The 26,174-nt window shown below is 40.8% G+C and overlaps 1 protein-coding gene across 1 annotated transcript; it reads left to right on the top strand.

The window, feature by feature from the left end:
• Nucleotides 1–5,355: 5,355 nt before the first annotated feature.
• On the top strand, nucleotides 5,356–25,235 carry LOC118776884 (hypermethylated in cancer 2 protein-like). Its single transcript, XM_036527504.1, has 2 exons — nucleotides 5,356–5,430; nucleotides 22,713–25,235. The coding sequence occupies exon 2, from the start codon at nucleotides 22,743–22,745 to the stop codon at nucleotides 24,453–24,455; it is 1,713 nt and encodes a 570-aa protein (XP_036383397.1). The 5' UTR covers nucleotides 5,356–5,430; nucleotides 22,713–22,742; the 3' UTR covers nucleotides 24,456–25,235.
• Nucleotides 25,236–26,174: the final 939 nt, after the last annotated feature.

Here is a 26,174-nt window from a genome sequence, read left to right as displayed (position 1 = left end):
TATTATTATTATTATTAGTAGTAGTAGTAGTAGTAGTAGTAGTAGTAGTAGTAGTAGCAGCAGTACTAGTAGTAGTACTAGTAGTAGTAGGGGTGTTTTATATATGTTCTTATCGTGGGAAAATTATCGTCAGTCGATACAAGAACACCACACACTTTTTCTTCATTAGTTTCTGACCTGAATGGTACTGTGTTTAAACCACCACCAGATGTGCTTTAGATAAGATACAGTGTCTAGAATTTGCGACGACAGAAAAGTGGTGTTCAGTGTAGCATTTTCTCAAAATTATTTTGATATCTTATGTTTTTCTTTTTTGTGGTCCTGTTCTTCTCTTTTCAGGGTAAACCCAGACACCGGGTGGCAAGGACGTGTTTTAAATGGACATGCGGTCAGTGTAGTGTGTAAAACATAACTTTGTGCCCAAGGATCCATCAGACGAATTGAAACGGTATATCAGCTTTTAAACAACGACTATGATTCTAAAGGTTGGGAAGTAATTGGTCACGTGAAATACTCAATGTAGTCCTGTTCAATAAACAATAATCATGAAATGAGAAATAGTAATTTAAACTGTCCGGTTATGTTCGGTGTCCATTATGCTTGTAAATTTAACACGACGTCTACAGAATACTCTGTAGATTAATTTGCTGTGAAATATGTACTCAACGCACATTGACACGTAGACGTTTGTGCTGATTTGTGTCTTTGAAAATGTTAGTTATTTTATCTCAGACGTTTGTGGAATGTTTAATTTTTCTCTGTGTGATAACTGTATGTCGGAATTTAAGAAATATTCAGATGGCATGAGCGGATTAGAAGGGATTGATAGAATTTAAATTGCAGTTGGATTAATTTAATCTATGCAGACACACGTCGGTTGTAGAAATGGAGCTGTATTATTTGAATGACATTAACACTGAGACTATAAACAGTGATTTTGTCGCAGCTGACACAACAATATGGTTTTAATTACAATATGTGGTTATGCTGGAACACAATCAATTTTATAGTCCATTCAGGGATCATTGTGATTAAATCTGACAATGCGGTGTAGCTATCATCGTAAAGGACCAATAAAACGCATAGTACAAACAGGAAAATATACATATCAAGGGGCAAATTTCTATATTTGAAAATGTACAGTTATTTTGTTATCGTTACATTAGTACTGTTTAATGTATATGTTTTTATTTATGTTTTATTGGTTTTGATTTGTTCCAATACTGTAGTTTTTTTAACGGAGTTGTCAGAGAAAAATATCGTTCAAACTGGGCAATATTAAAAGTAGTAAAAACGCAGCAAATGCTAATATTTAGATAAATATAGATAAATAACTGTTCTCTTTCATTCTTTGAAAATTTTCAGTTCAAGGATTTAGGGGAAGAACATCATAGAAAGATTTCATTTCATAGAGTAAACTATTTATTAATGAAATATGTAAGGGGATAAATGCATACATATATGGGTAGAGACTGAATATGGTGACTCAATATAAGAATGCAGATTGTAACTATTCAAATACTCTAATTCAATAAAAAATATAATGATCATGTCGGAGAAATCGTAACCTTTATAATACTATATTGTATTTTGATGTTTCACAGCCTGCTTAACAGATTTGCACCCTGTAACTTGGCATATGACAGTTGTGCTTTTCCGTGTAATTATTTCCTTATATATGTGTATATATGTGTGTGTGTGTGTGTGTGTGTGTGTGTGTCTTTACACACGTGTCCTCACGAGAACACCCTTGCTATCAGACTGCATTTACATCGCGCATCTGAACACGGCGATCTGTGCCCTCATTGGATACCGCGTTCATTTATATTTGTCAATGTTGGGGTGGCCTCAGAAACCCAGCGAACGTCCGTTTTAAAAAGTCACCAAAAACACAAAAGATCATGTTTGATGTGAACTCCTTTTTAATAAAGGCATTTCTTTGGAGAAGTATTCTCGTTTCTTTTGAACTAAACATTATGGAACTGGTATCGTTGCCTGATTAGTTAGAACCATTGTGGCATTGCCAGCTTGTAGTCTTTCAACTCAGGGGTATGTCTGCGTGTTCCGGTAAAGAAACAAAACAAGTTAACTGTATAAAACAAATTAACATCGATATTAATTTCGACGCTATCATTTCTTAAAATAAAATAATCTGACATAATCCCTATTGAGAGACCCTAACTAGCACCATAAATGAATAGCGTATAAACCAAAACAAATATTATTATTATTATTATACATTAAATTATGCAATGAAGGAAAATTAAGCCATTAAGTACTAATTAAGTAAAACACCAATTAAGGAGAAAAAGCTGATAGACTTTTTAGTGTTTTATTCTGAAAGACATGGTCTGGAAAAATTAACTCAGCGATTTCCATCTTCCGATCAAATGTCATAAGATTCTGGGAGATCCTCTAACGTCTTGGAAATGATACCTAAAGATTTTGAGGTATATAACATGATTTATTAAAGGTATGCTCTGGATACTCCTCGAGTCTTTACAACTTTTAAAATAGCTCATATAGCTGTTTGATATTTTTACATGATGCAGGAGGCTTTAAACATTAATATCGTGAGTTAGGACATGTTACATGCAATAACCTGAATGATCATGTATCATCGTCACTCACGACTAAAATGAGCCATAGAAGTACAAGTATACATGCTCTAAAGCTATGGAATCATGACTGCTGTATGCAGGCTCATGAGTTATCGTCCCCCCCCACAGAAGAGAATGTAGAAACGATCATTGCGATCATTTGGTTTTGAATATTGGTTTTGACCCGTCGTTAGTTACTGCCTATTATTTTTTCTAGATTTTATCTAGAAAATGATACTGTATTTTAATATATTGTACATTGCTGTTTTACACAGGATAACGGCGTCTTCTATATCGTGTTAGTGGAATATGGTAGAGTCCTTGCCTGAGAAACTTTTCTAGTCGTTTTATTGGACATTTTGCCCGACTTTGCGTTAAATATACTCACATCCTGCAGGTCGCTCTGGATAAGGACGTCTGCTGGATGTGGAGCCAGTGTCGCTCTGGCTAAGAGCATCTGCTGGTTGTTAGTGTAAAGTTAAGTGCATATTTACATCTTGTAGCCTACGTCGCTTTGAATAAGAGCGTGTGCTGGATGTCAAAAGTGTAAATGTACCGTTAAACGTCCTCTGGATAAGAGCGTCTGTGTGACAAAATGTAAATATAAATCAATAACTAAAATATAGCGAATATACTATACTACAATTAGAGTAGCATACCTATATAACAACTGTAATACCGCAATCGTTGCAAAATAGCTTCCCCGTAAAAAAGGAAACGTAAAGTAGTCTGGACTCTTTTTTGATTCCAGATTCCAGAATGATGACTGCATTGCGTCGGCCCGTTTCATTTTCGTTCTTTCTGTCGCTCTAGTGAAAGTGCTCTGGCTATGGAGCCCTTATTCATCATAATGACTATTACCCATTTATATTTTTTCTGCTAGATTTCGAAAAAATAATTGCAGACCTACAAGATGGTAGATGGTTAAGAGAAAATGTATTGCATTGAGAGTATTTAATTGACCGTTGTGAAGATTTTAGTGACAGGACGTGCTCATGAACCACGCAATTGATTATGAATTCGTTTGAGGGTGCAGTTTGCATGGCAACCACATGGTGTCAGGGGAACCATTCTTTTGGCGTTCTGACCCATTAGCCTGTCAAGGGAGCTCCGAGGCGAAAGCCTGTCAAGGAGCGCTAAACTGGCAGCTTCAATTATTCGATTTTCTCAAGGAATATGAATCCATAATGTATCTGACTGGAAATTTGTCAAGGGGATTATATTTTCTCGTTACTGAAGTAGAATAGGCTATGTAAATCATGAAAACGTAATTAAAACCTTAAGCAATTCAAATCTAAAATATAGGACTCAATACAACTTAACTACCGTAAGTTTTTAAGAATTATTACTGACTTTTTATTCCTAAGAATCTTCTCGTACTTTTTCAGCAATCACGTAACTAGTGTCTTGTTAGTAGGCTGTTACAAACATTTGGTGAAAGTAATTTTAGTACTGTGGAGTTAGATCTGTGTTGATGACAAACCAAATAGAGGCCTTGGACAAACCTTTATCTCTTGAATGCTTCTTATTTGATGATCATTTCAGGTCTGGCCTTTTGGCTACTTAATATTTAATCGATCAATGTTATTTTAACAGGGATATAGGCCTAATTTAAGATTCATTCCTCAATGGTATTTTACTGTCCATACGCCTTCGAGTTGCATGCATATTAAAGGAGTGCTACTTCAACGAGATTACAGTCTTTACTAAACTTAATCTCAGACTAATCTTTCGTTTTAAGGGTAGTTGTCATAATGGATAGTTGCAGTTAAAAGTAAATGCATACAACTGCCAGGGCTCGTCACTGTCTCATGCATTCTGCACGTCGTTAACAATTAAGATTTGGTGAGGCCTATAGTTATGGGGGGAGGGGAGGAAGCGGTATTATTACATCACTTCCGTTTGGAACATGAATGAAATTACCGTATAACAATATGCACAAAATACACGTCACGGACTACTTCACTGCAGCAGACTTAACGTAACGACGAATACATATATTTTAGGAACTGGTAGCTATCGCAGTTAAAAGAGTAGGCTGAATATTGAGTAAAAGCAAAGGCAGGAATTAAATTTAAATTTAAATTAAAGCCCTGACAAAGTATACTGTCACACTAAACAACATACGAAGCTTATTTTGCCGATATTATTGTTGTGTTTTTAATAACCATTAAAGCAGTATGTTTAATGGCATAACATTGGTAGGCTACATAATTTTCTGTTGCCCATTCTGTTTGAATCAAGTCCTGGAGTGTCAGGGTTCTTACCGAATAATATTAGCCGCATTTCACCATAAAATTAAAACAATATTAATTTCAAATTAACCGTATACCAATTCCATATATCCATAAGCTTTCACTTAAAACTCATTTCTTTGTTACACTTATTAACTAGCCTAGCCTACTATTTAATTCGATAATGACATGGGCAAATGAAAACGATACGTTTCTTCAAACAATCTTAAAATAATCTAAAATTTCCATCAATTAAGATACCTGTACACTATGTATACATATATTTTCATTATGTCGCTCTACAACATATTGATATTTCAGGTACACTGGACGTCGCACCTTTTACTCCGTGCTGTCTGCCACAGCCGGACAGGATTATTGGCAAAGGCAAATGTGTTTGCAAAACCGCCATGAAACACCACAGAAGAAGAAGGGGGCTCATGTTTTTCTCTCTTTTCCCCCTTTTCGGTTGGCTTCTATTCAAATTTGGGTCAGAGGTGAGATCTCAACGTCACAAGCTTGCAAGATGGCGCTCGGAAGGCTGTGAGATGAGAAAGAGGGTGGTAAATTGAGAACGCTCCTACCGATGTAATAAGGTACCGAAATATGATTTCTGTTATTTTTTTTATGAACGTGAATGCTTGGTGTAACCGACTGGGTGCAGCTTCCAATCGGATTGGTTTGGAGTTGCCTGAAATGCTTGCTTCTTCAAAAATGGTCTGCTATCGCGTGCCAACAAAAAGGGGGCTTCGCTTGTGTAGTGCCTAGTGCCTACTCCTAGAGCCAGCAATACCAGCTTGGCAAGATGTGAGCGCGTCGTTTTGTCTGGCTAAACCTGCACTGCAAACGCCAGTAAGACGGGCTTCATCTAGCACACCGTTGTTGTTTTTTTTTTTTTTTAGCTTGATAATGACATGGTTTTTTTCCGTCTAACTATGCTTATTTTTAGTTGTTTTCACAATATTTCTATATTGTCCAGGACCCCTTTGGAAATAAATGGTAAATGCACTGGCGCACTGGCAAATGCAATTACGACAAAGAAAGGCTCCGTTTCATCTCGTAATTTGCGATCTCGAGGAGGGTAGTTTTTTTACTTCCTTGAATTTGTTTGCATTTGTTTCTAACTTGGTATACTACATTGATTTCTAATTTCTAATGAACAGTATTAGACACTTGACATCGAAGTGGTTTCAATTTTCACGATCGGATGAAAACGACATTCGAATCTGTCGAGGTCGGCGGTTCAAATTGGATGATTTAATTAAACATTTCATCATATGGACGCGATTCACTGAATCAGGTAAAGTACAGACTTTAAAAATAAGGTTAACAAAATAGCCTATTTTCTGAAGTGGGATATTTCCTCCTTGATTTGTTCCCTTCATTGCTAGCTTGAGTTATCAATTCTTAATTGAGTTCAGGCAGTGTTTTTTGATTTTGTGTCAATGTTATCGATTAGGTTATGTCATTTCAATGCATTTATATCACAAGTTGCGACATCAGAGTGAATTGGACGAAGATTTGTTTCTTTAGGGTATTGTATGCAAGTTCGTCAGATAACGACTTCAGTTGTTCCCTCAAGGGAAGTGCTTTGAAGCGTTGCACCGTTCTCGGTGTTACGGATACATTTCTAGGCTTAAATGTCCTGAAGTACATGCAACCTGCTGTGCTGATGGTCGTGTTTATAGTGCACATATTTAGGCCAGCTGTGAAATATTGCAACTTTTTAAATGTCATCCTTTTTTGCCCTGTCGTGTGGTTACATGCGGTCGGAACGAAGTTAAATGCTCTACCACTATGTATGAGGTCATGGGTAAATCTGTCACCATGTAGATTACCGTAGCTTTATGGATAATTCACTTTAATTTGCTGTCTTTTTCGTTTCGTTGTTGGCACTGGAACATTTAAATAACCCTTCTCCAACTGCAGAAATATCCTCTAATCGTGCCCAAGTGGCACACGGACATTTTTGGTGAAGTATTGAGTACTGGCGACTACATTAGGAGCAAGTATTATTATGTTAGAAACTGTTTGCAGTGACTTCAAGCAAAGCTAACTCCCTGGCATTTAGATTGCATGATGTATAATTGTATATGCTCAGAAATTAATAAAATCCTTAATGCCGTGGGTAAGTTTTTCAGTATGAATGACCGTATGAAGAATGATGGAAAAAGTCAAACTGTCTTGATCCTATATGGAGTCCTTTTTTTACTGTTTTTCTTGCATTAACCTGATGTCTCCTGTGGTGTTTCTCTGATTTGTATTGTAATGTTGGTTGGCGTGTGATCCTCTTGTATTTTTTAAGCAAATTTACTGCAGTCATTTAAGAATAATGTTGAAAGGCCCTTTACAATTTACATTTATAGTTATTATTTTAATCATTGCTCATCATTGCTCTTTTGAAGGAATGTATGAATAAACTGGTCTCGGTAAAGATGTTTTTGAAATGGCTGCAGTATCTTCATGTTTATTAATACCAGAATAGGGGCAAAACACACTAAAAAAAGTACATTTTGAATACATTTTCTGCTTAAAAACATTAGACTTTAATCTTAATAGCATTGCAAAAAGAATGAATTTCAGTTCAGAAAAATCGGTCACATTTTTTCATACCGGTAAGTAATAACTGACAGAATCCGCTGAGAACAGATCAACACCAACATTCTGTTTACTGGGCATTCAGTGGGAACTTTTGAAACTGTAGAGACATACAGAGGCTTCCCATTGCACTGTGGTATAAAGCGGTTGGTACAGAAGGTGTTCATCAGTAACATTCTTTATCATGGTTAAGGTTAGAGAACCCTCTGAAGAATGTAGGTAAATTGTCACTGATTTCCACACATTTGAAGATGTCTGTAAAGGAATTTACAAAATGTGAGTCTAGAACTTCATGTCTGTTAAGAAATTTAAAGCTATTGGTACAGAAGCACCCCTGTAAGAAAGGGGATGCATGTCTGTCTTGCCATCATGGGCTGTGAGACAAGTGGTTTAGGAGTAATCCAAAGACAACAGTCAGAGATAGTCTAAACAAACTGGCATCTTCAGGTTACAAAGTGTCCTAAAGAGCCATTCAAAGTAGCATGAATGAATGCTATGTGCTCATGGCAAATTTGTAAAAAAGTTGCTTTTGAAGGCTACAAAGAGGCAGCTTGAATTTGCCAGAGTCCATTAAAATGACAACTGGAGGGAGGTCTCATGAAACAAACATTTAACTTTTGGATATGCTCGTCCGCTTTATGTTTGGCATGAAAAAGTGAAGCTTCTGTTTAGAAAGAACTCAACTCCATTGTGAAATGTGGTGAAATATGGTGATGGTTGGGGTTGTTTTGCATCTGTGGGTCCTTAAGCCCTCGGTGAGATAGACAGTTCCGTCTACCAAGCTCAAAACTGAAAATGGACATTCTCGTGTGGCAGTGGTCCAAATATTTATCCAGATATACAAAGAAGTGGCTAACTGAGCACAAAATAAATGTTCTTAAATGATCATCTCATTTCTAAACTCAATCCAGTTGAGCATTTGAGCATTCAAACTCAAGAAGGCAGTTCCCAAATGAAAACTCTAAGATATGAAGGATCTTGAGCAATTCTGCCAAGTTGAAAATCCCACACAGAAGTACCAGAGCCTCATAAAACACTACAGGAAGCATTTTGTCCGTGTAATCCAATGCGGAAGAGGATTTGCAAAATACCAGTTACAGGGATGTGAATAAATGTGAAAAGTCTTCTGGAATAAAATCCACTATTTGTGAACATTGTGACTTTGAGGAAGAACAATCCCATACACATTTTTTTCTTTTATCACATTTTTTTTGGTCCTGTTTCGTCAGCAGTATAAACAGATATGGAGGGAACTGCATGTGTGCGATGAAGACAGACATGATGTATACAGGAAGGAGATACACACAGAGTTACTAAAACAAGTGTTCTGATATTTTGGGCAAGGAAATTAATGCAACCAACAGCATGCAGCAAACAGGGATTAGGCGTGCATACCTTCCATCAAGGGTTGTGTGCTCGCAAATGGTTAAATTCTGTGAGAAAATGTATTGAAGTCATGTTACTTGGTGCAAAAATGGAATGGAAATTAACAGAATGGCAGTGAAAAACCAGCTTAGAACTACTTGCCTGTTGTAGTAAACCTCTGCCCCAGCACTAAGAACACTGGGCTATGATGTGCATTGCCAACCTAAGTGAAGGTTTCCAGACTCACCAGTTTAACGTTTTCTTCTGTGATGACATATACAGTGCAGGTGTGGATAGTTCACTGATATAGCTGCCTCAGGCTCATTTAGAGAAAAGCCCCTGGGATGGCTCAGTGATACCCATACCTCTTTAAAGCTGAAGAGGGGAAGGTTTGTGAGGCTGAGTGAAGTTTCCTCGCTTAGTTAGTGACATAAAAGGTATAGGTGTTCTCAAGATTTTGATCTGAATGGACCCCCTTGCAGCATGACAGTCCAGAGGCCCTGCTGTCTGTGTCTTTCACAAATGCAGCCTAACTGCTGTCCACAACTAACCCAGAAAGCCAGGGTGGTGTTTCTGTGGATTTCGTTGTGCAGGTCAGGTGCACTATAGAAAAAGGGGAAATTTCATTGCATTCAAAAGTCCATTTCATTTAAATGAGTGTGACTGTAATTTTTACATTCACATTTGACCTTTTAGTGCCAATGTGTATCTTCCTTGCCCTGTTGCTGTTAGTTGTTTTTTGTAATGGTGAAGTCCGTGCAGCTTTGATGTGATGGCTGGCTGCCTCTCCACCTGGGCCTCATGTTGCCACATCTTCACGCCTGACTTCTTCACGAGCAGCCTCACTCCGCCATGTCAGTTCACATTACAGTCGAAAGCAGGACATATTAATGGGTAGGGTGATTAAATCCTTTTAATGCTGCTGGTTTTGCAGTGGGAACATAACTGGACCAGGATGGTGAGGTCCCACCATCTATGGTTGCACTACCGTAACTTGCCCTCGATCCTACCTACCAGTGGAATGTTGCCTTTGGGCTCAAAGCGAAGGTGAAAACAAAGCTTTTGCTTCCAGTCACAGGCAAGATTGTTTCATATGCAAGTGCTTAAATGGAAATCTTTCACCACAGAGTAAAATTGGGGACTGCCTCTGCCAGAAGACAGGCTTTGCATTTGTGTAATCATGTAATCACACAAATTTATAAAAACTATTATACTTCACAATTTGTACATCACAATTTCACAAGCCAATATTAACACACTGCTGTGTTTGGTAATTACATATGAACTCTGCTCTGTGTTAGTTTCCAGATTTAGTACCTTCTAGTTTACCGCATTTTTCCTGTGCCTGTTTTTTTTTTTTTTTTTTTGATAGACTGACTTACAATTGGAGCGTAACCCTCATGATGGAGGCCCAGGTTGACTTTTCAGATAAATGTGTGTGAGCCTGCTCGCACACATCTCTTAACGTGCAGTGGGGTAAACAGTCTGTGCATGCAGAACTACTGCAATCTGTGCTGGGTGTGAATTTATGATGACCAGTGTTTCATAACATTGTATGTGTATGAGCATTGAGCAATGAGCATAACTCCAGTGCCCTTCTTTCAGGAGCAGAGGATGAGGGAAGCTCTTCAGCAGGATTCAAAATGATAAAGTATTCTAAAGCGGGATGAGTTGCAGGGCCAGTATACATTGTTTAAAAACTCACTAGCAGTGCTCCTTTGTGCAAATGTGGTGTGTATTTGAATTGAGGGACTTGCAATGTATGCCACTTGAATCATTGCATGCATTCTTGTTTTGATTTGGCAACATGCCATAATGGCTAGCCAAACCAAATGGTTTTTTTTTTTTTACCACAAGTTGCACGCCTCTCAGTGTGTATTTAACATTTAAAAGAATTTATATGCGGTTTTGGAATGGATACAGCGCACTTTAAACCCTCACCACAGAAGGTAATTTAATTGACAATGGTTTGGAAGCTTTCTTATAACCAGATGAAGGGTGTTTTTTTTTTTCGTAACCACAGTTTTGCACGGGCCATATTTTAATTGGAGCCATTACGTGGATTCATAGAAGTGTTTTTAATGGTCCTTATTCATGACACTATGTAGGGAGGTTTCCAGACACAAAATGGTTAATGAGCCAAGGGGGGAGGGCTGCTGCTGGTGCTCTGTGTCCAGCAGCAGGATGACACTCCACTGTGCTGAACAGGGAGATGCTTATGAAGATGAATGGGAAAAGAGATGAGGTTTAGGGATGAGATCTGTGATTCTCTAAGGAGCTCTTTTGAATGGACAGCGCTGGGTGGAGGAATTGAGGGACGGCTTCGCTGCCACTTCCCGTCTGCACATCTGCACACTTTAGGAGCATGGCACTTGAGCTGGAATGCCAAGCATTTCTTACATTTGAGGAGAGACTTTGCTCAGGGGGATTTTCGCTCTCTCCCCCCACTGAGTCACACAGGCACACATAAGGAGGAGCTGGTCTCCCCATGCAAAAGCTTTCGTTTAGTGTGCTGTGTTTCCAACTTCTGTTTATTCCAGACCTCCCTGTAGTTCGGAAATGCTGGCGACCCCGTGTGTGTTGAAAATAGGAATGAACCGGAGAGTGCTCTCTCTCCCCCCCCCCCGCATATAATTGATGGATTCCCTAATCCTGCTTGAAGTCCGGGGTCAGCGCACTCATTCGCCATAATTTATTCTGAGTCCGGAGAAGAAGAAAAAAGGCTCACCCACCAGTGAGGCCAATGTACTTTATAGACTGCATTCTCGTTTTACAGGCCTCGGTTGTTTGACAAGTGGTTTTATTTATTTTATTATGTCTCAGGGGAAAAACCGGCAAATTCAGCCGCTGTTAACGTCGGCTGTTGGGAGTGTTGAAAAGTGTAAGAACCCCGATTAACAGAGTTGGAGGTGGAACGGAGCCAACACTGCCCACATTGCCAGCATAAGTTAAAGCCCTTCTGAAATGATATGGGTGCTGTTGCTAGGCATGCACTCTAACCTCCTCACCCCAAGAAATGTGCAGTGGTGAATGCCTGGAATGGAGTATTCAGGGGGCTGTATACTGCGTCGCCAGCCTTGGTACGTGGCAGGGTCTCGGTTTGTTTACAGGAATCACTGTCTCTACTTGCCAGACTTGTTTTCCTAGTTGCTCCTATGAGATAATTAGTCCTAATCCCGTGTCTTTTCACATGACTTCACAGTGGACTTTGCCTTCCCTTTCCCAGACCGCAGACCCACCGATTAGGACTCCCCACTCGTTCTGCATGCCCAGCAAAGAGCCAGATATGTTTCGCAAATGCTGTTTGAATTGCGTCTTTTCTTTGAGTGGTGGTGTGTTTCGTGAAGTGGGATAGTAGTGACCTCAGAATGCTTCTCAGATCATTTTCCGCTGCAGTCTTCCCTTTGCACCATGTTACATTGAGAGCTAAAAATATGAGTGGGAGTTATTGGGGATGGGGGGGGGGGGGGGGGGGGGGCATGGCATTTCCTGTACTCTCCAACCCCAGGCTGGTTTACACTGAGGCGGCCTCAGTGTGACAGAGTGCCTCTGTGGTCTCCTGAACATAAGCGCATGGGGCATGCACATCCCAGGGAAAGGGATGTTTGTGTATGCAGCCTGAGTCGAAATCTATGCCCACGTGTCTCTGGGCTGCATATAGATCAGTCTTAATCCATTAGTGGCTCCCAGGAATCCAGCAGGCAATCTGGGGAGGGGCTAGTAGCTGTGTGTGAAAAGGGGGCGAATTTTTTATACCTTGAGCTTGCTTCTTTCAGCTCAGCCCCCATTATGCGTGAATGGAAAGCCTTTCGGTGCTACTGTATATGGATATGGTGAAGGACAGGAGCAGTCATCTTTCCTTGCTGGGGTGAAATCCTGTTCTCACAGCCATCCTGTAATCGTGGCGGTCTCACAGTTCCGTCTTGAAGTGGCACAGGAGGGTTTAGCTAGTGAAAATGGGACAAAGGATTATTTTGGAATTTTCACAAAGTGAGAGAAAAGCTCAGGGCACCTCATGCCTGGACTTGAATGTAGCTGACTGTGGGACAGCCAGAAGTGCCCTCCCAGTCCTTCCCCAACAGCACATCCTTCCACAGGCTGCCGGTCCCAGTCTGACGTGACACTGCCTGCAGTGCTCTCTTGTTAGTGTTCAGGTGCGCTCTGAAGCCTGCTGATATTCCACATGTTGCCAGAACTTATCTCTGAGCGACAATTTCAGCTGCCCTCTGCTTGGCATGTCTTGGCAGACCTTTGAGGAAAGTGGATACCCAGCTCATATGCAAAGTCCGCTTCACATTTCAGTAATGTGTTAAGCTGGGTTATGGTGCATAAGTCAAACAGAACTCTAGCTCCAACAAATAAGTTGGATTCAGAATGCAGTAACTCTGGTAGTAAGTTAGTACATTTTCATTTTAGAAAAGGACCATCGTAGGAAGTGGTATGGAGCAGGTCTTGTAACTCTAAGGTTGCCCATTCATTTCACCCATGGGGCACTACTGCTGTTCCCTAGATGAAGGTATTTTACCCAAATTGCTTCTGTAGCCAGCTGTATGGAAAAGAATCAATATAGTGGGTGATACGTAAAAGATGCAAGCTGCTTTGTAATTGCTCACACAGTTTGCCTCAGATGTGTGTGTTTGATCTGGGATGTTCATGGCTCAGCAGCAACCCTTGTTCAGGTCACAGTACAATGGGATAGATGATAGACATGTCCTGTTGTGATTCCCTCCGACTGCTCTGTTGTGCTAGGTTTCTTGGAAAGTTTTCGTTGAAAACTTTCTGTCTGTATCTAAGATATCCCGTACAGCATATGGTCGGGGAGTCGTGCCCCGACAGTCGCTTCCTGACCTGTCATCCCGGGTGAATTCAGTCACTCGTGATCTCTGTTGTTCACATCTGGTAGATTTTTTTAAAAGACAAATTATACCCAGATTTATATGCCTTAGTTTCAAAGAGTAACGGGGTCTCTTGGTGACCATATTAATCTTGAGAAAGGCAGTATATAATGACCTTGCACTACTTGAATAAAATTGCAAGACAATTCAGAAAATGTGCAGTGAAGTTAAGAAATCAAATTATTGATTTTTCCAGTGAGCTGCCTGTTTAATATAGCAGAATATTTTGATGTGCCTTATAAATGGCCATTTTGTCAGGTCTGAAGTATTTTATGTATTTCTCCTATTTTTTTATTCTTTAGTTTTAGGTTTGGAATAAGAAAATAAAAGTAGCCTCCAGTTCCTGAAAAGTAACATGAAGTAACATGAAGTGAAGAGTAATTATCATTATTAGCTGCTTCCTGCACTTTGCAGACATTTCCTTTAGGGCTCAATCCAGTGCCAACATTTTAGTGGTGTTTTGGTTCTGGTAATATTACACCAAATTTGTGATGATAGGTGTGCATCAAGCACACTTCATGAAGCACCAAATAAACAGCTGCAAGGCATACGTCCCAGTTTTCTTTGTGTATGGGCTATGGTGTCACCCCTGATTTTGTTCCATTTTCGTGATATGGTTGTTTTTGTGTTTTACTTGAAAATGCGGTACTCTGTGTTGAAATGTGTACTCTCTGTTGCTTCTGTGGGGTATCAATTTGATAAGTTAGGAAGTTCCTGGCTAAAGATGAAATGGATTTGTTATCAAAGTATGGCTCTCTACATGAAGAGTCTACTATGTACTAGAGTTGCTATGTACTAGCAACAACATAGCGATACTACCAGCATAACCCTTGCAATCCCCATTTCCCTGGCTAAAGATCTGCTTTCTCCATCGTAATCATAAACTTGTCTATTATGAGATAGAAAATAAATATTCTGGACCAGTGTTCAGTAGTATTCAATGAACATGTGCTTGTCTTAGGTGGCAAAATGAAATTATTACTTTTCTATTTTTATACAATATTTATTTTTAAATGTACTCCTTTGGATTTATGGGTACAGTACTTAGAAAAAGTTGTATTGACAGTCTGAACCTGGTATGTATGTGTATTCTTAATACATATCTTTGACTTTTAAAATGTATCTTGTAATGTGTTTTAGTTTGGTTTGGGTGATAATTTATGATGCTTCAGATTGTGTTGGGGGGGGGGGGGTCCATCCTGTGTATGTATCATGCTTTGTCTGCCGTTCAGGTAGAGCTGGGGACAGTAGAATGTCTTGTGATCCCTTTTGGCAAATCTCTCAAACAGTGAAGTTTCTGTTTGTAGAGCAGTAATCAGGTTGAAGGGACCCTACAGCTCAAGGCTGTTTATGAATCTTGTATTGCACGAGTATTTCCCTCACTTGAACTGCTGTTTTCGTGTTATTCTATTACTGGAATAAAGGGAAAGAGATTATGGGAAAAGGAGTTTAGTCTATGTTTTAAAACAGAAGTGGATGGCAAGAGACATGCAGTGGAGCAAGGAGTCATTACATCGTTCTAGTGAAGGCTCCTTATTTAGGGTGACTTTTGCTCTGGCAAACAAACATTGGTCCAGTCCACCATGGGATCAGCCAGGTCATGCCAATAGAGTGAAACTGCAATGATTTTGTCAAGGGCAAGGTGACTTTTCGATGACTCGTCTCTTTATGTTGTGATCTAAATGTTCACATTCCGATGTAATTGGATATCCACAGGTGTATCTGACACTGTGCCCATTCCAAGATCAACGTCATGTTCATCGGAAATTTGTTTCCAACTGCTTATTTGAATAAAGCATTTAATGTTTTGCAGCAATCCATAACTGGTGACATCAGTACCTTAACAAATGTGTCCACAACTACATGAGCAATGCACACTGCCTTAGCATAGCATTCAGCCTCACTGAGTGCTTAAAGCTCGGTTCTCTCCTGCCACACTTCTTGTTGGCTCACTTTTGTTGCATTGAGTATCGAATGAGAAAGAGACTTGAGAGAGACTGGTTATGACTTGGGCTGAAGTGGACTTGGCAGATAAGTGAACAAGACTGGAACGGCATTGAGGTTTAGCTAAATCCAGACAAGTCGTGACAAACCAGCATGAAGCAAAAGAAAGCCAGACTCCACTTCCTACAGGAGTTGCTCCACGCTGGTGTTAAGCTCCGCTAAGAAAACCCCTCTCCGGAATGACGATTACATGCAGTCTGCTAGTGTCTAACCCCAGTGTGGGGATTCACATTTGGTCAAAGAAGTCTTTACTTCCATTGAGATTGTAATCACTTTACATTCCAGATACATAGTCCTCCCGCTGTTTTTCTGCACTTAACCCAGTTTGGCATCAGATTTTCTTCTCACAAACAGTATGTTGGCTAGATCAGTTCTTGAACTATTTTTTGGGGTATTTGGAACAGAGGCGTCTGAGGTCAGTTGGTAGGAAGCACTGAGACAACATTGAGCTGAGGAGCTCTCCCAGTATAAAGGTACGTTTTAACCGAATGCGATGCAAAATTTACAAATGACGCAAATGCATGAAAAGTCAATGGCAGGAGGCGAATGGGCGGAGTTAATAGCGGCGAAACTGTGAGTGATGCGAAATGGGTGAAATGAGCATTCGCAACAGTTCGCTTGAGTTAAGTGTTCAACTCGAGCAAAAAATTTCACCTGGTGAAAGCCAATCACCTTCAAGTAGGGCTAGAAGCCACGCCACCTTTCCAGAAATCTCTTCAGTCATTTGCTAGCAGTGTTGTTGTAATCACGTGCTTGCTGTGACGTGGTGCAAAATTCGCTTGTTCGTTTTTCAGGGCAAGCCAGCAAACCCACGCGAGGAAAGCGAAGTGAAATTTCGCTTCGCGTACAGTTATAACTCAGCATAAGACCTCTCCACTCTGGTGAGATGAGGTCAATTATTTCCTGGCTCTGCAGACTGCCAGTTATAGTCAGCTCATGATATTTGCCCCTTCTACTCAAAAGACTTCAGACTAACTATCCCTCTGTTTATCAAACTTGAAAAACAGTCACAGCTAGCAAGCTTGAAACAAATCCATCAGCTCGCATTAAGTCCCAGTGCCCAGTCCTGACCGTTATTGGCCAATGAAACATTCAGCCATGGTGAGAGGCATTTTTTTCCTGCCTTGGAAAGTTTGTCTTAAGAGGAGGCATTATATGTTCATGAATGACTGTTTAATTATAGTTAATTTTACACTTCTTACTGTTAGTGATTCACTGACAGCTTTGAACAAGTAATTTTAAATGCTTTATCTTTTTTTTTAAGAGGTGAATGTGCTTAGAAAAAATGTAAAAGATGTAGAAAAAAGTAAAGACAAGTATGGAAAAAATGTGACTATTTTTAAAATTGGAATTTAGCAAGTACATACTTAGCACATGCTTAGTAGCTTACAGCGGTAAAAAATATTGTCACATTTTTTTTCACATCTCTCATGACACAGTTTAGTATGTAAGCTTAGTGTCAGAACCAATGTAACTTTGAAGATATGATGGTGTAAGCTGATACATATATAAGTCAGTTAACCTTTCCTGCTGCATCACAGACAGAAACTACCTTACTGGAGAATAGAGCATTGAAATCAAAATGACTCTAAGTGCTGTAGACTAGAACAGAAATCACAAGAGCAAGTGTGACAGTAGTGGTCCTGAGCCGTCAGATGAGGTCCTATTAATGCATGTTTATGGGCCTGCAGACTGAGTTGTGCCTTGTTGTGTGCCTCTTCATGTGGCTGAAGGCTGAAAATGTTTGATTGTTCTTTTTGTTGTCGCCATTGCTTGTTGTAGCCTGTTGTAATTAAGTGCCTGATACCCTGAACAGGTTTATTTATAGACCACCTCATGAGACTGGCTTCACTGCAATTGCTTTTTTATGACCAGAGTCAAAGGAAGCAGTTGTTTGATAAATGTTGTCTTTGAAGTACTGGAGGCTCTCGTAGAGAGAGTGGTGCAGAGGTCCTGTGGGCAAGGCTGATGCCTGGACCCTGAAACAGCAGTCCTCCGGGCACGCTGCTTTTTCACACTATCATGCCCCTACACCCCAGAGGAAGGCAATATGGACCCTGACTCAGTGTCACATCCACTTTAAGTGGATGATTAAACTAGGATTGGGGAGGGAGCATGCATGGCACTGGGTGCAAAATTAATATGAGCAGGGGTGTTGATGGAGCACAGACTGGTCATTAGTTTTGCCATATCGTAGTGGTGCTTTAAATTGTTGGTAGAGGATGGTAATAGGTAGTAGGTAGTAGAGTAATCTCCTATAACAATTAGCGAATAAAAATAACTGTGCCGTTGGATTTTCACATATTTAGTCATAATACATGAAATGGGCTGGTGGCTTTGGCACATGCAATGTAAAAAGATGTTTGTTTTAATTTTCCTTTATGTAAATAATGGCATAGACTCCACCAGTTGTGTCAGATGTCCTTTGCAACAGAATAATTCTGCATTCCCATTGGCAAGAACCATTTACATCACTGCAGACTGGAATTCATTACTTTTAAATGCCATCTTTCTGACACCCATAAGATGCTAATCTTAGTCATCGTTATATCCCAAACTGTAATTCTGCAGCTCCAGTGTTTTCAATAGTTGGGTTTTTGGTCGTAATATTGCAACTGAGTCTATTTTGAAGCGATAGAGAGTAACGCCTCTTGGCCATAAATATGTTTATAAAATGTTTCATTTACCAGTGATGATTTTATGACGGACACCACAGTGAACAGGTGATGTCCAGACAAATCTCGTACTTCACAATATGTTTCAGTAAAACATGTTTTATTGATTGCAGTTGGGTACTATTTTGCCTCCTGTCCACCATACCGTAAGCATCTTTCTGCAGTCTATGTTGTGTGCTTGTATCCTTAGAGTATGTTTAGCTCCTGTTTCTTATTTTTACTTATTGCACCCAACACTGTGACTGACAACAACCACAATATAACCTTCAATGGGGTTTAAATTTGCTGCTGCAAAGAAGTCAGCATCTGACATGAATGCATGAATCACAGATTACCTCTTAAAAATCAGGAATTTCTCTGAATTCTGTACAGAATCCTGGATTCTGTGTATCCTTAATAATCTTACAAAATATGCATGTTCAGTGTTGTGATGTAGTTTTTCCCTTTGCCTTTCAAGCCAGGTAACTGAAAAACAGTTGATGTGGATTTGTGTCTTCACCTTTTCTGTGATCACATTGGCTGATTCTAATCACAGTTTGATTACATCAGACATAGTCTGAAATAGCGGCTGAATTAATTTTCTGTTGTTAGCTAATGGCTGTGGCCACTATGGCCAAAAACAGCACTTGCAACAAGCCTCTTAAATGGCACATGTAAATGCTACCATGTAAATGTTGTGTAACACTGTAACTTAAGGAGTGAGGGCTTGTTTCCTTGTATTGGAGGACAGCCAGCGCTTCACACATGGGTCCGGATCAAACTAGTCAAGTTAAATGCCATCTGTGCTGATTCTCACCAAGTCTTCCATGGTTCATAAATTAAGAATTGCGTACCTCAGGTTTGATCTGATTTTGTGTTGAAATACCCATTTCATAATTGGGAATCACAAGTATGAGTTCCAGCAAGTGGTGTGGCTCAATCTGTGACATAAATTGGTATGTAACACCCTCTCAGCGGTGATCATTTTTCTGAAGATTTTTTTTTTTTTTTGGAAGATTTTTCTTTGTACAGTAGTTCAGATTGAGGTATTTCTGGGGACCCTTGACAGTCATGCAATATAGCATTTTTGTAACACCTGCTTTTGTCACACATTCTCAGTCTCCGTCTTAATGGGTGCAGCAAACTCTATCTCAGTGTGACCTGCTGAAGGAATATGAATAGGAATAGTTGCTTTGTCACTCAGTGTAGTGGCTTTGCCCCTGCCACATTCCTTATTATCATTTTCACCTGAAATTCATTACCCTCTTCACTGTGAGTGGCAGAACTCCTGAGGCTGGCATGTTATTTACCTCCCAGGCTCCATCTCACTTTTAATAGGCTAGGCTATGTGGGTTTGTGGCTGCATTTTGTATGACTAATATACACAAGGTTCTGCAACTGGAGCTTTTCAGAAAGCAGCATGTACTGGCAGGTGAAACTGCATAGAGTTCATTACCATGCAATCATATTTCACCTCTTTACACAATCCCTCCACAAATTTCCTTTGTGATTTGAAAATACTTAAGTCTGCAAGTAACTTTGACTAAGTATTTTGAATCACTTTGCATATACACTTATCCGCAGTTACTTGCAATAGGTTTGGCATTATAATAAAATATAGACTGACAAGTAATGGATTTGACATCACTAGCTGTACTGTACTTTCCTTTCCCTAAAAATGTGTTCCGCTGATTTTTTAAAATTTTATTTTTATTTTATATTTATTTTATTTAACAGTTTATTTGTGTAGGTCGTGTCTGCATGATTTTTGTGAGGACAAAAAAGTTTAGTATGTGATGTAATTGCAACACTAACAGTCATGGCAGAATTGAAAGTATTACCATAGCAACAGTCTTTACAGTTAGGTCTGACATCAGGATGAATAGTGTATTTCCTAGAAGATGGCAATTTAGATATCTTGGGCTTCTTAATTGCTCAGTAACTCTTTGACAGTCTCTGTTTTGTGCTAAGTTATCCAGATGATTGTTCCAGTGCTGCAGTGATAATTCATAATATCTGGTGCATTGCTTTCCAATAAAATATCTTATCTGTTGAAGTTGAGAACTTATTTTAGCTACATTTCTATCAGTGTTAAATTATGAGAGACTGTGTAGGTGTGTTGCTTCCACTCTGTTATTGGTTGTTGATATAAAACTAATCACGGAGACTTTTTTTATTAAACTCATTAGTGCATTCTTTATAGTTAGTTACAAAACACCCATCCTACCTCTGTACTTTTTCCTCTTAGGTTTAGTAATTGTCCTCTTCAATCCGATAAATGATCGCTTTTTAAAATAAAGTGCTGATGTAATTATATGGGACAACCTCATTTCACTACCATGTACTCTGAGCTTGGAATAAATCACAAAAACAGTTAAAACAGTTAAAATGTCATTTCTCCTTTTGACTTCAAACACATTATCTGCTATATTATTATTAAGAATGTACTTGTAAATCTTCTTTGCATTTCATTTGCATTTTATTCTGTGTATTAATGTTATGTCTTAAAACTGTGTGCTTCTGGTACTGCACTCTTGGCAAGGTTGCACTTTAAAATGAGATTATCAGATCACAATGAGATTTACCTGGTAAAATAAATGATAAAAAGAAAACTGCTTATATTCAGAGTTCATTGGCAACTGGGGAGGCACCAGTGTGGAAGCTGGCACCGAGTCAGTTTTCACAAAGAAAGACACAGCCAGGAAGACACCTTCCTCAGTTCAAATGGTGGAAGCAAGTTGAGGCCCGCTCAGGCCCTCGTCAGAGGATCAGGTGCTGGTTTAGTGCTTCACGCCACACCCTTCCCTGTCTTGTGTGTAGATTTCCCATCTCAGGTTGCTCCTAATCCTACACACAGCCTTTTAGCAGTGTCCATCCCCCACCTGCAGACAATGGGGCTCTGCCCCACAGTTTGACATCACCAGAACCTAATGGATGGCGTGAGGAGCATTCCAAGAGCAACCAGAAAAATGATAGTCGCGCTCCAGAAAGAGATTAGAAAAGTTACTGTTTCACCTTTCTTCCTCTCCCCTTTGTGTGGAACGGTGCGTTGGTGTACAATTCAGAACATGATACCCGTTTGTTGCAATGCATTGGAAAAGGGGTGAGGCCTTTGAATCCTCTGTAGCCATTGCCTGTGTTTTACCCAGCACTATGTGCCATGCAGCTACTAGACTTCAGATGACTTTGAGTGAATTTTTATAGTTAATGCTCTATTTGAGGCTTTAACATTCTTCACCTACATTGGCATAAGTTATGGTTTGTCATTGTGTTTTTTTTTTTCTGGTGACACAACAAGACGACATACCAAGCAAAGTCCAGGTATTGCTTGAACTCCATGTTACTCTTTTGCTGTGCACTCTGAATTGTCACCGTAGGGTTGAAAAGGAATCCCTTGGATCAATTTCTGTCCTGGTTATGGTTTTATCATCCACGCTGTGGCCCACTGCTCCCCTTGAAGCCATTGTTCAGAAAACAGTGTCACTCTAATGTTCTAATTATTCTCCAGTATCTTATCCCCCTGGCTTCAAAGATCAGACAGCAGTTTGATTTTGGCCATATCTGTGGTTGCATCAATCTGGCCTATGTTATCAGTTGAGGAGACTTGTATGTTTCAGTGCTCCTATAAATATTTTACTTGGGACGTTACTGCAGTCCTTTGGGGGTGGGGGTGGGGAAGTTGGAGAGCTCCCGTGCTTTGTTTCAGAAACGAGTGTAGGATTTTCTGGTGTTTGAAAAGCAGGACAGTGATGCCTCAGAATAAGGCAGTTGAGGAGATGGGAAGGGCAGGGTTTCTTTTGAATTTAGCCAACACACAACTCGAGGACAATTTTTGTTGTGAGAATCTAATAATGGAGTGTCTCAGATAGAGACCTGTGATGTTGAGGTTGAACCAGAACAATCCCAGGACTGATGTTCTTTAAAATACCAATTACTAAGCAGAGAGCCAAACCATCCTGTCTGTTGTCAAATGGGTGTGCTGCTGGCCAAAGAGACAGCTAGGTCCATATGTCTGCATCTGGACTGGAGACTGGGTTTCTGTAAAAATCCAAGAGATGCTAATCAAACTTTTCTCTTATGCATAAAATGGAATTAAAACAACTTCTAGTTTGGTGTTTCTTTATTTCAAGATTTTATAACTGTATGAACTTTTATAACTTGGTCAAACCCAATTCTCGTAATTAGTAAATTATTCCTAACTACTGACCTACTAAAAATTACAACTTTTGTCTGATTAACAAGACTATATTGTGTCAATGGTTGTGGTTAGTCTATCTAAGTAACTTAAATATGTTATTGATTCAGGTGTTTTGGTTTATTATCTCTGCTGTATCATACTTAAACCCTGCTCTTTCTTTTCAGGTTGTACAGGTGTAGGAAGAGAAGGTGGAAATGGAACTGCCAAATCATGCCAAACAATTGCTGCTGCAGCTGAATCAACAAAGGGCCAAAGGGTTCCTCTGTGACGTGATCATAGTGGTGGAAAATGCCCTCTTTCGGGCACACAAGAACATCCTTGCAGCCAGCAGCATATATTTTAAATCCCTAGTGCTTCACGACAACTTGATCAACCTGGACACAGAGATGGTCAACCCATCCGTGTTCAGACAGATCTTGGACTATATTTACACTGGCAAGCTTTTGTCCTCTGATCAGACCAGCGACCAGAACTTCAATGCCCTCCTGACGGCAGCAAGCTACCTCCAACTCCACGACCTGGCTGCCCTCTGTAGGAAGAAGCTCAAGCGAAATGGGAGGCCCCTCCCTGGTAAGCCCACGACCCCCAATGCTGGGCGGCCCCTCCGCAACCAGAGGCTGTCATCCACGCCGGTCGGCCAGAAACACTTTCCAGGGTCAACGGACTGTGATAAGAAGCCACCAGATGAGCTGCTCAAGGACAAGCTGTCTGATGACGAGCTGTTCATTGGTAGCTCTCTCCACAAAGGCTCTTCTAACTCCCTCCATTGCTCAGCCAGCAAGAATGGCAGCAATGGTAACATCAGCAGCGGTAGCGGGGGTGACCAGGAGCTGGGCCTGGACCTTTCCAAGAAGAGTCCCTCAGAGGGCACAGCCACAGAGGAGGTCAGCCCCAACAGTAACTCCCAGGAATCCCCTCAGTCTGCCTCAGTATCCACAACCAACAGTGCCTCTTTCGAAGACTCTGCCGCCAACTCCCAGACCCTAGACGGCGGTGAGCCCATGGATGTGGGAGGAGGGGGAGGTGCTTGTGAGGAAAGCCAGCCCCTTCCGGACGCAGGCCAGCCGCGCAAGAGCTCCCGCCAGATCGCCCGCAAGAAGGAGTGGCCTAAGAAGGAGGCCGGCAGCAAGGGCGAGGAGCGGGCGGTGCCCAACGGTGTCATCGTCGGGCCTAAGGTGGCCGAGAACCGCTCAAGTAGCAGCGGCGGGGGAAGCGGCAGCAGCTTTGCCTCGGACCACTCTTTCCAGTGCAAGGAGGAGGACGACGTGGAGAATGGGCAAGAGCACAGTGACGACAGCGGCCAGAGCGATGGCGAAGGGAGCCACCCTAGCGCAAACTATGTTTACCGGCAGGAGGGCTTCGAGCCAGCCTTTGGTGACAACCTCTACGTCTGCATCCCCTGTGGCAAAGGCTTTCCCAGCTCAGAGCAGCTGAATGCCCATGTGGAGACGCACACCGAGGAAGAGCTCTACATCAAGGAGGAAGGCGCCTACGTGAAGGAGGAGGAGGAGGAGGCGGAAGACCTGTCCGCATCCATGGCACCCACCACCTTTGGAGCAGAGTCCCGGCCCTTCAAGTGCACAGTCTGCAGCAAGAGCTACAAGGATCCCGCCACCCTCCGGCAGCACGAGAAAACCCACTGGCTCACCCGGCCCTTCCCCTGCAACATCTGCGGCAAGATGTTCACCCAGCGCGGCACCATGACCCGCCACATGCGCAGCCACTTGGGCCTGAAGCCCTTCGCCTGTGAGGAGTGCGGCATGCGCTTCACGCGGCAGTACCGACTGACGGAGCACATGCGGGTCCACTCAGGTGAGAAGCCGTATGAATGTCAGCTCTGTGGCGGGAAGTTCACCCAGCAGCGGAACCTGATCAGCCACCTGCGAATGCATACCTCCCCAACATAGAAGCCAAAGACTCGGAATTCCTCATTTAAAACTCACACCCACACACAAATGCGCACACCCCCCAGGCGAGACAGCGACGTGGAGATTGTCTGGCGGAGAGGATCCGGCTGCCATCCACAGCAGCAGGAGCACCGTCTCAAAGCAACCCGACTCAAAGCAGGAAGCTTCAGATCCTGCCCACTTCAGAATTAGCCATGGGTATGATGAAATTGCTCATAGTATTTTTAATACTTGCTATGAATGTCAGTGGGTTACTATCATTATTTCATGACCACCTGATGCCCCTTCCCAGCTTTTCTCCTTGTATTCTCTTTCTCCAGCTGTATTCTGTTCTGTATTACCGGATTCAGTTAGCCTTCTGTTCAGTTTCTTTTTTGCTTTCCCCATTGTGGGGGGGAAAATTGGCACACCATCTTTCAAAGGGTATTTTAAATGAATAACTTTAGGACTCCTTTGCAAGACCAAGACCCAAATTTAAACACATAGCTTATATTACTCAATTTTTAACTTGAATCAAGGGAAAAAAATTTGCAACAGCATGGCTAGTGCACAAGGAATTGAATCTGCCATGAACTGGGACAGGGGGAGAAACACATCCATGTTACTGCATTACATTGTATTGCATTACAAACTTGCTGTGGTCTGTGGGGTTCATTCACTGTGGTCAAGAAGTTATTTTAGTACCCCAGTCGTGCACATCCTGCCCATGGTCCAGCAGCAGTTCTGAAAGTGAGAAGGGGGTCTTCAGTTTGTTTTTGTTTTGGTATGTTCATTTATAGATAATAGGGGTATTTACTTACATAAAAAATCACAGAGGTACTTGTTTTATTAAAAGAACTTGTAATGTTTATGTGAATGTTTAAACTGGAAGGTCTTGGGTTATTTCTTGGGGTGGGGGGGGTGTGTTTGGGCTTTTGGGGGGAGGGGGGCTTTTTTGGTGTAGGCTGGACTTGCTGCAAGTTCTATAGGTACGTTTTTTATTTTTGTGTTTGTATAGCTTTCCTCCCTTCACTAAAAAAAGAAAAAACAAGTCTATTTGAATAGGCTTGTTACATTGCTACCTCTTAATTATTCTCAAGAACAATACAATGATTAGTGAAGTTCCTAAATGTAATTAATTGTATAAAGTGTGTAGAGTACAGTGACTTTAAACTTAATGCTTTAACCAGCCCATCTCTCAACAGAGGTTTTTAGTGCTAGATTTTAAGAGTTTCTTTTTTATTGTTTTCTTGTTGAAAGAAAGGATAGCTTTTTGGGTCCTGTGTATTCAGGGTGCCCACCTCAAAATGTACTGTAATATCCTTGTCTGGAGCAAATAGTTGACAGTAGGTTAGAAGTGTGTTCCAAAGAGCTAATGAATGTCAAGGAGAAAAGAGCTGACTAACAAATAAACTTTGCTATAGAAGTTCATAACCAAAGTTTAAAATATGTGCGTAAATATATAGCTAACTAAATTATTTTCCATTTAATTTCTTTTTCCTGTACAAAGCAAATTGTGAGTTCTATTATGCTAGGTCTAGATAAAAACTCTTTGAAATGGGGTCGGAATCTCGACTAATGACTGTATTTATGACCAAGGAAAGTCTTTGTGGTTTGCAAATAAAACTTCTGCTGATTGGTGGGCCGGTATAACTGTAAACTTTTAGTTCTTCAGAAGTTTACAATGTTCCCTCTACTTTCTTCTTTTGTTACATGGGTCCTCATCACTTTATTTACCTG

This window comes from Megalops cyprinoides, chromosome 4 (assembly GCF_013368585.1).
Source record: "Megalops cyprinoides isolate fMegCyp1 chromosome 4, fMegCyp1.pri, whole genome shotgun sequence".
NCBI classification, from domain to species: domain Eukaryota; kingdom Metazoa; phylum Chordata; class Actinopteri; order Elopiformes; family Megalopidae; genus Megalops; species Megalops cyprinoides.
This window is presented reverse-complemented; position numbering and strand designations above follow the sequence as displayed.